Raw genomic sequence first — 16,623 nt, 5'->3', positions numbered from 1 at the left:
GAACTGGAGTGAGGAAATGGACTGACCACCTTGACCTCAGAGATATTGGGAGTCTTGATTTTCTGTGGGCTGGTGAGGAGCCAGGATTTATCTTGCCTCCTCATTCAACACTGCAGGAGCAAAGCCACCAGCCAGAATTGCAAACGACAGGTATACCCAGGAATATCATGGTCAAGGTATGCCGCACGAAGAACAATGCTGTCCTATGTATTCTTCTGGCTATAAAGATAATTCACAATAGGAATGCCCATTCAATGGGCTGGACTTCCAAGTTCATGGCAAATGTGGAATTTAAATTCAGTCAATAATCTGGAATATGGGAAAACAATAACTAGTCATAATAATGAATAGAAATCTATTGGATGGTCTAAAATTTTGAATGGTTCACATGTCGAGTGTGAACCTCCAGACAGAGTATCCATGAGACACTGTGCAAGACACAGCAGAAGAATTGTACATCACCAGAAGCTGCAATCTCTTGACCTGGCATTTCTTTCATTCTAACATTTCAAACAAGCCATGGGACCAATGAGAAATGCAGAAGGGAATACCAGAAGTAGCAGCAGGCACACCAGAAAATATTGAGTTGGTGAATCTGCAGCATAGGACTACAGGCAATTTAAACACCAAAAACAGCATGCAATCATAATTTAATGACAAGCAGATCTGATCAATACTTTACAGTCCTGCCACATCTGCTTGTCAGTATACAGTTAACAAGAACAAGTAGCCCAAGAACATTCACTTCCTCAATCACGCAAGGGCTCAGTATGACTGCTAAAAATCAGGTTAACAAAAGTTGTAACCATTTTCAGCCCAAGGTTCCAAATATTTAATCCATCCTTCCTTGAGAAATCCCTATCATCAGGAAGTCAGTCTACAGCAACTTCAATTCATTGCATACAATATCAGAAAGTGCCTAAGAACACTGTATGCAACAGAGGCTAGATGGATTAATTGGTCTACTTTCGATCATCAGCAAAGTGACTGAAAGATCTTGTTGACAGTGCTATCAAGAAGAACTTACTCACCAATGCAAAGTTTGGGTTTTGCCAGGACCACTTGGTTCCATACCTCATCACAGTCTTAGTCTGAACATGCACCAAAGAGTTGACTTCCAGAGGCAAGGCGAGTCATCAAGACTGCATTTGACCAAGTGTAGCATCCAGGAGCCCTAGTAGGAGTGAAGTCAACAGACATCAAGGAGAAAATATTTCAATGTTTGGAGTCATACCCTGCACAAAAGAATATGTTTGTGGTTGCTGGATGTCAAACATCCCAGTACTAGATCATCACTGCAAAAGTTCCTCAAGGTGCTGTCCTATGCAACCATCTTCAGCTGTTATAAAGATCAGAAGTGGGGACATTTGTTGATGATAGTAAAATGTTTAATTCCATTATAAATCCTCAAAAAATAAACCTGTGCATATCTGCATTCAGCAAGACCAATAACCTTCATTTAGGCATGACCGGGAAGTAGTAAGTATCATTTGCACCATAAAAATGCTATGATATAACCATATCTAAAATGAGTTCATCTACTAATCCTTGACATTCAATTCATACCATCAACATCAACTGAACCAGCCACAGAAATACTGCGACTACATGAACAAGTCAGAGACAAACTATTCTGTGGCAAATACTGCACTGCCTGACAACCTAAAGCTTTTTCCCCCATTGACAAGGCAGAAATTTAGGAAGATAATAGAATATGCCTGGCTTGTCTAGATTAGTGCAGCTCTAACAACTTTCAAGAAGCTTGTCACCATCCAGGACTTTACCATAAAAGTATGTGCACTACACCACAGTGGCAACAGTGTGTTCTACTTAATGTTTGCTCACCTTATACCATACTGGAGATGCAGGACAGCTGCCAGCAGAGCAACCCCATCATCCCATTTCCTTTTCTTTATTTCCTGTAACCCTGCAGCCTATTCTGTCATGTACCCACATAAAAATAAATAATTTTCAAATGCATAATTTTCAATAATAAAATGCATGCTCAAACCTTTAATTGGTATAAATACCTCAAAACTAGTTAAAAATTGTTAATTTTACTTCCTGGTTTGTTTCTGTGAGAATTCTTCAATGTAATTAACTGCACTGTCCATACACTCAGTGGCCACTTTATTAGATACACCTGCTCATTAATGCAAATATCTAATCAGCCAATCATGTGACAGCAACTCAATGCATAAAAACATGAAGAGGTTCAGTTATTCAGGCCAAACATCAGAATGGGGAAGAAATGTGATCAAAGTGACTTTGACCGTGGACTGACTGTTGGTGCCAGACAGGGTGGTTTGAGTAAATTCCTGATCTCTTAGTATTTTCATGCATAACAGCCTCTAGAGTTTACTGAGAATGGTGTGAGAAACAAAAAAATCTACTGAATGGCATTTCTATGGGCACAGATGCCTTGTTAATGAGAAATGTCAGAGAAGAATGGTTCAAGCTGACAGGAAGGTGACAGTAACTCAAATACCCATGTGTTACAACAGTGGTGTGAAGAGCAGCTCTGAAAGCACACAACACATCGAATCTCAAAGTGAATAGGCTACAGCTGCAGAAGACCATGAACATACACTCAGTGGCCACTTTATTAGATGCAGGTACCTAATAAAGTAGCCACTGAGTGTATAAGACAGACACCGTTGCTGTCGCTAGAGTTCTTAGAACGATTACTTAAATGTCAATGTGAAAACCAAGTCAGACAAATTACCATGTTGCAACTTCATGGGCAACTTTCCTAAAGGTCTATAATTATAAAACTTTGGCAGCTTGATAGACCTCTGTTGGAATACCAACTATGCTGCCAAGTGAAATTCATGTTCATTATTTCTGCTTTTTGTCTCATAGCTACAAAGCAGTTTCTCATGTTAGAGGTGTTGTCTCATATTCCATCACTGCTACAACATTGATAGTTGAGTTAAATTATGAGCAGAATTCTGAAACTTTTCTCACCAACATGAAACAATAGCCAGGATATGATTAACGTTACTTTTACCTAAAGTTACCAAATTCCAGTAACTTCAGCTTTCAAACAGAAGCATAGGCTACATTAACATTTTACCCATTTTGAGAACATGCATAAAAGTTGCTATGCTGTCAAAAAAAGACCTTTAAGAGTGGGCAGGAATTGCATGTAGCAGTGAATGGTTAAATGGTCTTGGTTACTTTTTGTTTTGCAAGATAATATTGAAAGAATTTGACATTGTACTACCCTTAATGAAATTGCACATGATCTTAATTATATTTCATAGGAAATGCCACTGCAGCTTGAAATGTTTAATTCTGATAAAAAGCCAAGTTAAAAAATATCTGGAACATTGTATCAGATTGAGGGATGCTAAATATCTTATTGGCCTGCAATAGCTGGTGTAATATGATGCACGTCCACATATTTAACAACATCCTGTCATCATTGATGATGTGAGCTCATTTAGTTTCCTCGACCATTAATGATTCACAGTGCATATTGTGGTTTCTGTTTGATATTGGAATGAAAATTACAGGATTACTGTGGACATTATTGGTAAAGATGCATAAAAATATAAGGGAAAATCTTCAGAATTTCTCATCCTGCGCACTGTACGTTTTAATAGAGCAACTGGTTCTGACATGGAATACTTGATTTATCTTAAATAATGCAATTGTTCATTATCTATCATTACAAAAGTAAGACAGCAATAGCTGGACCTTTTATTAGAAAATGGCAACTTATGGACTACCACAAAATCCATCAGAATATTGTAGTATTATTAGCCTACCTCCCGTAATAAGTTTTTTCCCCCAGCTCTTGATTTTAGAAGATGAAAAGAAAAAATTTAGTAGATACATTACTTATTATAGTTTTGATCATCTGACTATAGAAAGATACCATTAAGCTGGAAAGAGTGCAGAAATTTACAAGGATGTTGCTGGGACTTGAGAGACAGTGTTATGGAAGAAGTTGAGCAGGATGGGACTTTATTCATTTGAGTATAGGAGAATCAAGGTTATGAGAGGCATATAGGATGAACGCAGATGGTTCTTTTTCTGGGCTTGATGAATCAAGAACTAGAGAGCATAGGTGAGAGGGAAGAGGTATTAAAAGAAACCCGAGAAGTAACTTTTTCCCCAGAGGGTGATCAGTACATAAAATGAGCTGTCAGACGAAGTGGTCGAGGCAAGTACATCAACAACAGTTAAAAGGCGCTTGGATAAAAAAGGCTAGCGGGACACTGACTAAACGTGGACAAATAGGACTAGCTTAGATGGGAATTTTGGACGATATGGATAGTTGGGGTGAAGAGTCAGTACCATGTAAAACAATGAGAGAAACGTATCTTTGTTCTTATGCCTTATGAAGGTAGTAGCTTGAATGAAGATAAGAAAATGTAAGCTTTCTCTTCAGTATAGCTCTTGATATATAGCAATCTAACTAAAATCTTGTATGAAGCTAATTTTTTTCCTTAGTATATCCTGTTGTTAGTTATGTTATCCTGGTGTTTTCTTTCCACAAAGTGGACAATTGTTTTTGGTTTCAAATTGAAACACAAGTACTGCAGGTGACCTCAACCGAACATATTAATGCTTACCTGCGTCAATATTTAGTACGCCACTGATTTATTGACCATGAAATTTACAAGGGAGCAAGGAATCTATCAGTTCAATATTACGAAGCCCTCATTATTATTTTGGCCAAAATGTCATCTTGGCTAGCAGTGGGTTGAAAACATCAGCAACATATGCAATAGTCAGGAATCACTGATGACTGCCCACACCCATTAGAGAGGGGACAGACAGTGGCGACAGAAAGTGGGCATGGAGAGCCTTTGGAGGGGCCGCTGGTTCGAGTCACTGCCCTTGGAGATGTTATTGAAATTCTGAGATTTATGACTCAGAATTTTTGGACTGTAGTTCAAACTAACTGAAGTTCATATTGACTTCTTTCAGTTCTATGTTTTTTTCCTGTGTTCCCACGCATTTCTTTCTTGTTGCCAATTGGTGGGCTGGGGTTTTAGGGTTTGATGTTTTTGTTTCTCCATATAGACAATCCGTTAGTTTTTGTGTGAGGGAGGGGTTGGGGAGGTTTGGGGTTTGCGAGTTTTTGTTTTTTTTTCTTTTTGTGTGGGGGTGGGGGGAGATGGATGTCTTTCTTCCAAATACTTCAATGGTTTTCTGTATTTTATGGCTATCTGGAGAAGACAAATCTCAGTTGTATTCTGCATACATACTTTGATAATAAAATGAACCTTGGAAGAATTTAACAATTAGGTTTATATGGAAAGAGAATCATAGGCAGGAATTCGGCAAAGTGTGGAAGGAATTGAATGATACCAACTGTAGAAAGCAGACAACAGGCAAAAATTGGAGAGGCCAAAGACTCACTTGAGGAGTGGATAGGGCTATTGCTTGCTTTGTTCACAAGGACTTGTCTGAAATTCACTTGAAATCTACTAGGGAATGAACACACACACACACACACACACACACACCCACCCACCCCTATTTTCCATTGTTATTTTAGCCAATACTCTATGTTGTATAGAATGTTGTACACAAGTCACCCAAGGCAAATCTGAATTGCTCTAATATGCTGCTAAAAGTAACAGATTAATTTGTCAAGGAAACAGAACCTGGACACACATGGGAGACATCAGAACAATTGCCATTTTAGCCAAACTGCTCCAAAGATTGCAGCCAGAAAAATATCATTAATATTAAGGAGAAAGTAAATAGTTTTGATTAATATCGATTAGCTTCACTTGTCACATGTACATTGAAATCCACCGTTTGCCTCAAATCAAATCAGCAAGAATTTTTCAAAGTACCCTGAAGGTGTTACCACACTTCCAGCACCAACAAAGCATGCTCACAACTCACTAACCCTAACCATACATCTTTGGAAAGTGGGTGGAAACCAGAGCACTTGGAGGAAACCCACACAATCACAGGGAGAATGTACAAACTCCTTACTGACAGAAACGGGAATTGACCACTATCCTTAGAGCTAACTGCTACATAACCATGCTGCCCTCTACATTAATGGCAAACATCAGGGGGAAAAAATTGTACAGATGCTTGGATGTTAATGAAAACAGATTTTGAAGTTTTAGGGACATTAACTTTATCTGTACTGTATTATTCAAAATACAGTTAAAAGTGCCCTTTCATATGCACCAGCCTTCCTATATCTGCCCATAGCAGTAAAACTATATACAAAATGTTGCCTATTCTATTACCAAGGCAGATACATGCACGGTCATTTTAGGTATGTTTCACATGAAAGTTTATTTGTACTGCAGATCTTGATTAAGGTCCTAGAAAATCTGAAATGTCAAATGGTGTTGCCATCCACAACACAAGAGCCTTGTAAAAGGAACAATTATTGTCATTTATACTTTGTCTCACCGATACTGGCTCACCAACTACCACATGACAGACATAAAATTTGGAAGAAATTTAGTTAATGTATCACTCTTGGGTAATATCATCTTTAAATCTACAAATGTTTGTACAACAGACAAACTCTCAAAAGGGGAGTTGCTGTTCACCACTAAGATAGACATGCATACTTTCAGCTCTTATTTCACTGACAGGAGCAGCCAGTATTTTTTTAAATCTGTTCAACATTGTGTGAAAGTTAACAGAAAATGCTCCAGTGACTGTTGTGTTTGTTTGGTTTCAGACTTAAGTTGAATTAACTCAAATAAGCTTTAAGGTTTCTAAAATTAAACTCTAAATTCCTGGACTAGGAAAAGAAAGTTTATCTGAGTCTTCTATATATCATAGCTTTTGCTGGAAAGTGGTTAAGAGGTTAAGAGCCAGTATAGTACTTGCTTGGCTTATGACATCTGTATAAGGTGAAGCAGAATTATGTTCAGCTCTGGTGTTTCCAGATGAAGTTTCAGGATTGTGCAGCCTATGCAATTGCATTGGGCCCTAATGTAATATCAGGCACTGACAGCAAACACAAAGGCTTGTTAATAGATATAATACTAGGTTAAGTAGATTTAATTTAGTATTAATGTCTCAAAAAATTCCATACTGAAACATTTTGCAGGAAGCATGCAATGCAAATACTATTCCAGAATGCTTATCATCAAATAACCTCTTAAAATTCAATGATTAGATTAGATTCAACTTCATTGTCATTGTGCCAAATACAGATACAAAGCCAATGAAATGCAGTTCCCATCTGACCAGAAATGCAAAGAATATGGATGCAATACTGCTTAGCGCTGTGATGAGAGGTTCAGCAGGGTCACAGCCTCAGGGAAGAAGCTCTTCCTGTGCCTGCTGGTGCGGGAGCGGAGGCTCCTGTAGTGCCTACCGGATGGGAGAAGAGTAAAAAGTCCATGGTTAGGGTGAGATGCATCCTTGATAATGCTTTTCGCCCTGCCCAGGCAGCGTTTATGGTAGATGTTCTTAATGGTGGGCAATTGGGTGCCGATAATCCGCTGGGCAGTTTTCATCACACGCTGGAGTGTTTTGCGGTCCGATACGGGACAATTGCCATACCACACTGAGATGCAGTTGGTGAGTATGCTCTCAGTGGTACAGCGGTAAAAGTCCATCAGTATCCTGGGACAGAGGTGAGCTTTCTTGACGCTCCGCAGGAAATAAAGATGCTGTTGCGCCTTTTTGATCAGGATGGAGGAGTTCAGGGACCAGGTGAGATCCTCGGAAGTGTGGACACCAAGGAATTTGAAGCTTGATACATGCTCCACTACAGCTCCATTGATGTAAGTGAGTGTGTCTCCTAGCATGCCTGACGTCCACAATGATCTCCTTGATCTTCTGGGTGTTAAGGGCCAGGTTGTTGTTGGCACACCACGCAGCCAGGTGCTGGACCTTGTCCTTGTAGGCCATCTCGTCATCCCCTATAATCAGGCCAACCACCGTGGTGTCATCTGCGAACTTGATGATGGAGTTAGAACCATGTACAGAAACACAATCATAGGTGAAAGGGGAGTACAGAAGAGGGCTCAGCACACAGCCTTGAGGCACGCCGGTGTTTAGGGTGAGAGTGGAGAAGGAGAGGTTGTCTAACTTAACTGATTGGGGTCTGTTAGTCAGAAAGTCCAAGGTCCAATTGCAGAGGGTTGAGCTGATACCAAGCTGGCGAAGTTTGGCAATCAGCTTGGAGGGGATCACAGTATTGAATGCCGAACTAAAGTCAATGAACAGCATTCTGACGGAAGAGTTGGGGCTGTCCAGGTGGGTCAGGGCAGAGTGAAGTGCCGTGGAGATGGCGTCCTCTGTTGACCTGTTGGTGCGACAGGCAAATTGATGGGGGTCCAGGGTAGTGGGTAGACAGGATTTCAGATGTGATAAGAACCAGTCTCTCAAAGCACTTTGTAATGATGGGAATGAGTGCAACTGGACGGAAGTCATTCAGGCCCATGGCAGCGATACGCTTACATAGGAGGAATATGGGAAAGGTAGAAAGGAACAATTAGCAGATGTGAATTTGTGAAGCAGTGGGATTAATGCCTTTAAGGGAGAAGGGGGAAAAGACGGAAGAAAATAATAACTTTCATTTTTTTAATAATTAATCAAAAATATGATTCTGAAGTTGTAGTTATTTTAACTTTAGTCATCTGCATATTAATATATAAACTGTACAAAATAATCTAGGTACAGTAACTCATTATTAGCACAGACCTAATGGCCGAATATTTCATTTCTGTCTTGAAACATGTTACAATAATAAACTCATCTCACTACATACCATTTACAATATTACAGTGGTAAAGTAACTGTCTTTCATCGATGTAGATACAAATGTCCATCAAAGATGGTCAAGAAGGGTCAGGCAGAGAAAAGTAACAAGGTCTGGAAAAGAACATTGCAAAATTCAATTATTTTCCACTTCAGTCTCCTAGATAGGTATATTTCAACTAAACTATTCAAAAGATATTATTCTAAAACTCAGATACTATTATTTGAGCTCTCATGTCAATTGATTTCTTTCAAAGGTTAACCTCACATCTTTTAAATTCCACCTTTTTCATAGTACGTGATTATTCCACATTGCTATTTTATGTACATTATTCCTCAATTCTTTGCTATCATTTCTCTCTATATCTCCACTTGCTTCTCGTTATACTTGTGTATCCTTACAAGTGTTCATTTACTAGGTGTTTTTGAAGGTGAGAGTGTGCAGTATGATGACAACTAAAGAGTATTACATAAGAAATAGTGATTTCTGCCAAGCAAGATTGCTAGGAAATGAAACACTTAATGGACACAGCAGAAGATTTAAATAATCTATAAAATTAGAGAGGGAAGGAGCTATTTCACAATAGTCAATCTAGGGAACAACGATTTAGGTAATTGCAAGTATAAGAAGGCTGGAAGAAAACATTTTCAAACAATTATTTACAAGCAATAGTGCAAACTAAAACTTCATCCCAATTAAAACTACAAATGAGCACTTGAAGTACATAACTTATCGATTATGGACTGTAACCTCAAAATCAACAAACTCTTGCTGAAGAAATTTTGGAAAACTCTTCAAATCTACATCATTAACCAACATCACTATAACCTCAGTAGCTGAACTGCAGCATGTACACTCAGCGGGTGAGTTCCATGTCATCATCAATTCAGTCACTACAACATAGCAAGGATGGCCCTTATACATGCAAAGCAATGGTCCTCTACCTATCTGCCTCACTGCTTAACACCATCTCTGAAACATGCATCACTTCCTCAACGAAGGCAGACTTTGATGAAGTCGTCTTCAATGTACCAGCCCATCCTAGCCTTTGGCCATCTGAGGGAAAGGTTTTGAACATGGAAACATACAGCACAGTAGCAAACTCATGGTCTATTAAGACAGCAGCAATCTTTGCCCTCCTACATAAAGCTGGACCATTCACAGAAGGCAACTGAAAATGTCAAACACACTAATTAGGTAAATTCCCAACTGGAGATACTACTGCCACCAAGAAGACAGAAAGCATGGTCATCTCCAGAAAGACAAACATCCCACAATGTGTGATCAAGATCGGAAATACAAACATCAAACAAGTCAACAAATTCAAATATCTTGGCAGCCTAATAACAAGTAATGGCAGATGCGACACAGATATCAAATACAGAACAGCAACGGCGAAAGAAGCTTTCCAAAAAATCAAAACCATATTAACAGACAGAAAGATGGGAGCATGTACACTAAAAACAGAATACTGCAGTACTACATTTATTCTATCCCAACTTATGGAAATGAATGCTGGACCATTTCTCCAGCAATGGAAAAGAGACTAGAAGCAGGTGAATTATGGTTCTACAGGAGAATGTTAAGAACGTCATGGACCACACACACATCAAATGAAGAAGTTCTCAGAAGAGCCCAAGCAGTTCGATCACTCATACCAACAATAAGAGAAAGACAACTCAGATTCCTAGGACACGTCATGCGGAAAGATGAACTAGAAACACTCATACTCTCTGGAAAGATTGAGGGGAGTAAACCTAGAGGAAGACCTCAGCTTATGTACATCAAAAGCATAGCCAGGTGGCTACACATCGAGGAAATGGAAGTCATCCAAAGAACGAAGGATAGATCTATATGGAAAACCATGGTCACCAACGTCCACATTGGATATGGTACCTAGACAGACAGACTGCCTCTGTGGTTGAATTTTTAGCAGCAGCAGGAATAGCTTTTGACAATGGTATTCAGATTATGGTCTTACAATTCCGTCAGTTTCCTTCGAATCAGAATTAGGTTCATTATTACCGGCATGTGTTGTGAAATTTGTTAACTTAGCAGCAGCAGTTCAATGCAATGCATAATATAGAAGAAGAGGAGAAATAAATAAAATAATAAGAAAGTAAATCAATTTACAGTATACAGTCGGCCCTCCGTATCCGCGGGCTCCGCATCCGCGGATTCAACCAACCGCGGATCAAAAATATTCGAAAAAAAATTCCAGAAAATTCCAAAAAGCAAAACTTGAATTTGCCGCGCGCCGAGCACTACGCTGAATCCACGCAAATGAAGTGATGTGTAGGCATACCCTGCTGTAGCCTCCCGCTATATCACAGATCCTCAGTCTCTCTCCAGCACTCGTTTCAGCATTGTTCGCCTCGCGTCTTGTTCATTCGCTACTTGTGTTGTGAGTGAGAAGGAGTTGTTTAAGGCTAGTAAGGGATGGCTGGCTGGCTATGTAAAGTGCTACAGCCTCAAGATCACAGGACAATCGGCATCGGCTGATGCCACAGCAGCATCGGCGTTCCCAGAAGAGCTACGATGGTCACGTCTGTACTGAATATGTACAGACTTTCTTTCTTGTCATTATTCCCTAAACAATACAGTATAACAACTATTAACATAGCATTTACATTGTATTAGGTATTATAATTAACCTAGAGATGATTTAAAGATGTGCGTAGGTTATATGCAAATACTACACCATTTTATATAAGGGACTTGAGCATCTGCATATTTTGGTATCTGTGGGGGGTCCTGGAACCAATCCCCCGTGGATACCGAGGGACAACTGTACATATATTGAACAGATTAAAATCGTGCAAAAACCAGAAGTAATTGTATTTTTAAAAAGTGAGGTAGTGTTCATGGGTTCAATATCCATTTAGGAAATGGATGGCAGAGGGGAAGATGCTGTTCCTGAATAGCTGTGTGTGTGCCTTCAGGCTTCTGTATCTCTGACCTGATGGTAACAGTGAGAAAAGCGCATGCCCTGGGTGCTGGAGGTCCTTAGTAATGGACACTGCCTTTCGGAGACAGCACTCCTTGAAAATGTCCTGGTACTTTGTAGGCTAGTACCCAAAATGGAGCCGACTAAACTTACAACCCTCTGCAGCTTCCTTCAGTCCTGAGAAGTAGCCCCCCCCCCCCCATCGACTAAGCAATAGAAGCATACTGTCAACTCATACAGGAGATTAAACTCTGAGACAGAGAGAAGAGAAATATGTTCTTGTAAGTACAACAAATATAAAAGCACAGCAGAACTATAGCACTAGAGTTACCAAAGTCAGGAGATTGCAAAACTGAAACAAAATTCTTTGGATAAGCATATCAAGAATGAGATAAAGTAGGTACAACACCCAAAATGGACAATTACGCAAAAAAGCCAAAAGCAAGAAAAGAGAATAAAAGGGAAAGTCATTGAGACAAGTGGTTGTGATTATGCAGAATAAGAGAGATGTATCTGGTAGAGGTATAATTAGCAGGCATCTGAAATCTGGAATACCAGAGGAGAAGAGAGAAAACAATCTGAATGCTTAAAATATAAAATACTAGATTGGAATGGCTGATCATCTGAAGGGTAATGGAAGTGTTCCATTTTCTCCCTTAGTGATCTTGATAATCTTGGCTAAAAGTGATGAATGACAGCATTTCAATAATCTCTGCAATATTACCTATGGGCAATGCAACATTTTGAATCAGGTGATTTTTTTTCAACAATATTTTCAACAAAAGTAACAAAAACTCTCCATAATTTCTAAACCAGATGTATGGTGCAAATGTAGAAAAGGCAATAAGATGGCAGTAGTTATGTAACACACACAAAATCTTGGAGGCACTCAATAGGACAAGCATCTATGGAAATGAATAAACAGTCAATGTTTTGCGCCAAGAACAGGACAGGCATACACTTATGTAGTCTGTTTTGGCAGTCTTTCCACTAGTTTGAACACCAATTTAACAATCAAATTTTCACTCGTTAAAAATAGGTAAACAGGACTGAGAACAATCTCAAGGTACATTGTTTGCAAGAGATCCTTACTTTTACATATTGACTATTTTCCTGTACAATAATTTGTCATTTGAAGCTTTTATCTGAGCTAATTCTCATGTTGGTCTATCGTGTGTGAGAGCTGAACACAGAGACCGCGTTATAAAGAAAACAGTGGCAAGCATTATCATGAATAAACAATGAGCAAGCACACATCTAAATCGATTCCCGCTACAACGGCGCATATATTGTACTTTTGTGGTGTTTCTATGGCTTTTAGCCCGGGGAAATCCACAAATCTAATGATTTGCTTGTTCTGACGCCAGTACTATTTAAACCAGGTTATAATCAAGCTGCAAACAAACCCCAAACCAGGAAGTGCGGCTGCCCTGCATCACCTCAATGACGTCACGGCATTTGAAGCCCTGCCTCGTGCCTAACCGCATCAAGGTTCCCGCTCATACAAACGTGACCGTTCCAACTCCGCCCCCTCCACGCCCCCATTGGCTCGTCCTGGACACAGTTAACACATTCTCTGTCACCATTGGCTCGAATCGCCATCAATCAATCACATTTCACCACCCTACTTTCCCATCCTGTTAGTCTGCGCTGCAAACAGCGGACCTCGCCTCCCTGTCGTCCGCTGTATTAAGCCATCAAACTGCAGGCCGTTCCCCACAACAAGCAGCTTAACCACCCGCGCCTTCACAACGATGAAACTCACGCCAAATTATCGTCTCCAAGTTAACGTTCCTGTCCAACATGTTTACCTCAAATTGTTTCTGACACGGCCTACCCTCGTTCTGACAATAATCAATCACCACAAAAATAATCAAATCTTTTTATAAAAAGTTCAATTTACTTTATAACTATTAAAACAGAGAATAAAGATTCGCTATTTAATCGCAAATGAAGAGTTAGAGTGATCTTTGGACTCTAACAACCGCCATTTTGTGCCTGGAAAATCTTTTTGGCATCGTCATATTAAAATTATTTTATCTTTTTAATCTCTTTGACGGAACATTTTGATTCATATTTTATAATCTCCTGTCAGGAAAAAGTGTTTCTGTTTATCATACGAAGTTTTTCGATGAGTAGAGAAGAGAGAAAAAAAAGAATCACCTTTGTGGCGTAAGTTGTTGTTTGACGGGGTAACAGTCGCCAGGACTACGGTGGCTATGGCGCTCGTCCTCAAGGCAACAGTTGCTAGCCTCCGGAATCAACCCAGGCAACGTAATACCGGAAATCCTACCCACCTCGCCCATTCTGACTGGCTTGCTACTGACAGAGTCTCCCATTATCTTCATAATGATTGGTAAAATGAATGTCAATCTATAGTAGCTGCTGTTTTCCTTCTTTTGATTGGTTAGATTCTACGTCAGTAGCACAATCCTCTTCCGCGCGTTGATGACGATGCCTCTGGATCATTGAGACACGCGAAGCATTTACTGCGCATATGCATAACGTATGGTATTGTGAGGAACTATGGGGGATGTAGTCTCAAATCCCATAGTATCTCCACAATAGCCCTTTCAAAATTATCTATATGAAGGAATTAGAATATGTTGACTATACCTCGTAGATCAGCAGCATCCGTGGAGAGACAATTAAAAGGTCTTTTGACAGGACATCATATAAGAGGTCTTTTGACAGGACATCATATAGAAATGTTTCTCCTCTAATAACCTGTTGAGTATTTTTGTAGTATTTTCTGTTTTTATTTCTCCATAATAATCCTGGAGAGAAGTATCTTAAATTACTGGTTTTTAGGATCCTTGCTGAAGAAAATCTATTCACTTGATCAGAAGGACTTAGCAGAAGAGGCCCAGCATTGAATAGGGTCGACCATCGATAATGCATCCTAGCTATCTATGTGATACACAAGCCAGGACAGTACGATATGGAGAGCAGGCTGTCACCCATGCCACAGGCACCCCTTTTCCATGCAGCTGATAAATCCAAAGGAACAGCAGACATCAACACAGTTTGGCACCTGCTATGTTGCAGGAGTTGCCAGTCAGCTTTGAACACCTGACTAGCAACTCTTGCGATGCCTCTTGTACCAATCTGTATCAGGACGGTTAAGGACTCTAGCTCTGGGTTTTCCCCTCAGGGTCCCAAAGCCTTCCCCATCCGTGTGAATAGCTGCAAGACAGCGGAGGTCTGAGATTAGAGTTTCCTTCTAGATGAGCTGCCAACCTCAACTGGTGGGCCACATTTGCCCAAAGCAACTGGTTTTAAGATGCTAGTAAACCGCCTTTGCCTCTTCTCCTGTCAGCAGAAACAGTTCCACCAGGCTAAACTACATGGAAGTCCAGGAGCTGGACCTGGTTGTCAGAGGCTATTTGAGAAGCGCGGTATTGAGAGCATTTAGTAGGTAGTGGGAGCTTATCCTCGCTACCCCTAGCTATGACAGCTTTAAGAAACCACTTAACAGAAGTCATGAAAATAAATGTTTTTCTACAATAAAAATGTACACAAATACTGTCAGCTTAGCAGTTATATTTAAAGATTTCCAATCCAAATATTCAGATACAAGTACATCCAAAATTTAAAAATCCATGCTTTCAAGATTTTAACCAACATGCGACCTGAGTTTCAAGAGACACAGGAAAGATTGCAGATGCTGGAAATCTGCAGCAACATTTAAAAAAAACTTGGAGTAATTCTGCATGTCAGACAGTATCCTCAGAGGGATTCTAAGTATATAATAGCATACATATTTACATATAGAACATATAAAACACAATTAACTTTTAAAATTGCATTGGTTATAGAAGAACACCACAATTTCTTAAAATATTACAGTATAAGTAATTCAAAATAGAATTCTTGTATGTATTTACAGCAGATGCTTTCAATCTGAAATCAACTGCCTGAATTGTTGAGTATTTCCAAAATGTTATGCTGTCATCATAATTGTTATTATGTTATTAATACAAACATAGAAAAGCAAATCTATTCCCCACACTGATCTGCTTTCATCTGCGCAAAGAAATCAAGATATCAGCTTTTCAGAGGGATTTGAGCCTACACTCCTCTTTTGGGAAATTCGTTTCAAACTTAGTTCACTTTATGCCTGAAAGACCCCATTGTTTTAATTAGTTTCTTTCTTCTCTTAATCGTTATGCCCATGTTAAACTATTGCGGGACATTCAACTAGAAATAGAATCCGAGAGGACTAGAATATAAAAACTGGGATGTAATGCTGAGGCTTTATAAGGTATTGATGAGATCTCACTTGGAATATTGTGAGCAGTTTTGGTCCCCTTATCTAAGAAATGATGTGCTGATGGTCCAGAGGAGGTTCATGAGTATGAATCCGGGAATGAAAGGGTTAACATATGAGTACAGTGGTGTCAGTGTGTCTGTCCTTCCTACTGATCCTCGGAATCTTTTGTAAAGATCTTTGGTGGTATCGTTCTCGAGGCCTTCAGATGTCTACCAAAGGTGGTCCATGATTCAAGTCTCTGCAGTACTGCTCTATAAACCCCAAGTTCTTTTTTTGGACCTGTTGGTTACGGTCTTCAAAAACTCATTTCCTTAAACCTGCATAGGCTCCACTAGGTCGATCCAGGCAGTGGTCGATCTCTGAGCTGGTGGTTGTTCTGCTAAGGTCTGTAGATTTTTTGTCGTTGAACAAGCTGTGTTTATTTTCTTTGAAATGGAAGAGATTAAAAGGATTGTGTTTAAAACGATCAAGAGTCCATGGATATCGGGAGGAAGGATTGTTTACTTAAGCAGAAGGTCAATAACCAGATGGTACAGATTTGAAATAAAGGTCTAGATCCCACAGTAGAGAAGCGGTTAGTGTAACGCTTTTCGGGGCCACCGATCACCAGTTGGGGTTTAATTCCTGCCACTGAATGTGAGGAGTTTCTACATTCTCCACATGGTCAGCTTTTGTCCCCCAAGTGCTCTG

The 16,623-nt window shown here is 39.7% G+C and overlaps 1 protein-coding gene across 7 annotated transcripts in view; it reads right to left on the bottom strand.

Moving 5' to 3' along the window:
* LOC134339478 (MHC class II regulatory factor RFX1-like) overlaps window positions 1-13,888 on the bottom strand; it is a 197,211-nt gene extending 183,323 nt beyond the window's left edge. For 5 of the 7 annotated variants that reach the window (XM_063036020.1, XM_063036022.1, XM_063036027.1 and 2 more), the window contains exons 1-2: window positions 13,824-13,888; window positions 1,032-1,174 (exon numbers count right to left, since the gene is read on the bottom strand). In XM_063036020.1, the coding sequence (XP_062892090.1) occupies window positions 1,032-1,072 (41 nt within the window). In that variant the 5' untranslated portion in view covers window positions 1,073-1,174; window positions 13,824-13,888. Of the gene's footprint in view, window positions 1-1,031; window positions 1,175-13,099; window positions 13,113-13,823 lie in introns of those variants that run through there. The other 2 variants (XM_063036021.1, XM_063036025.1) reach the window with 2 other exon arrangements.
* Between the last annotated feature and the right edge of the window lie 2,735 nt (window positions 13,889-16,623).

The sequence above is a fragment of the Mobula hypostoma genome, chromosome 29 (assembly GCF_963921235.1).
Source record: "Mobula hypostoma chromosome 29, sMobHyp1.1, whole genome shotgun sequence".
NCBI lineage: Eukaryota > Metazoa > Chordata > Chondrichthyes > Myliobatiformes > Myliobatidae > Mobula > Mobula hypostoma.
This window is presented reverse-complemented; position numbering and strand designations above follow the sequence as displayed.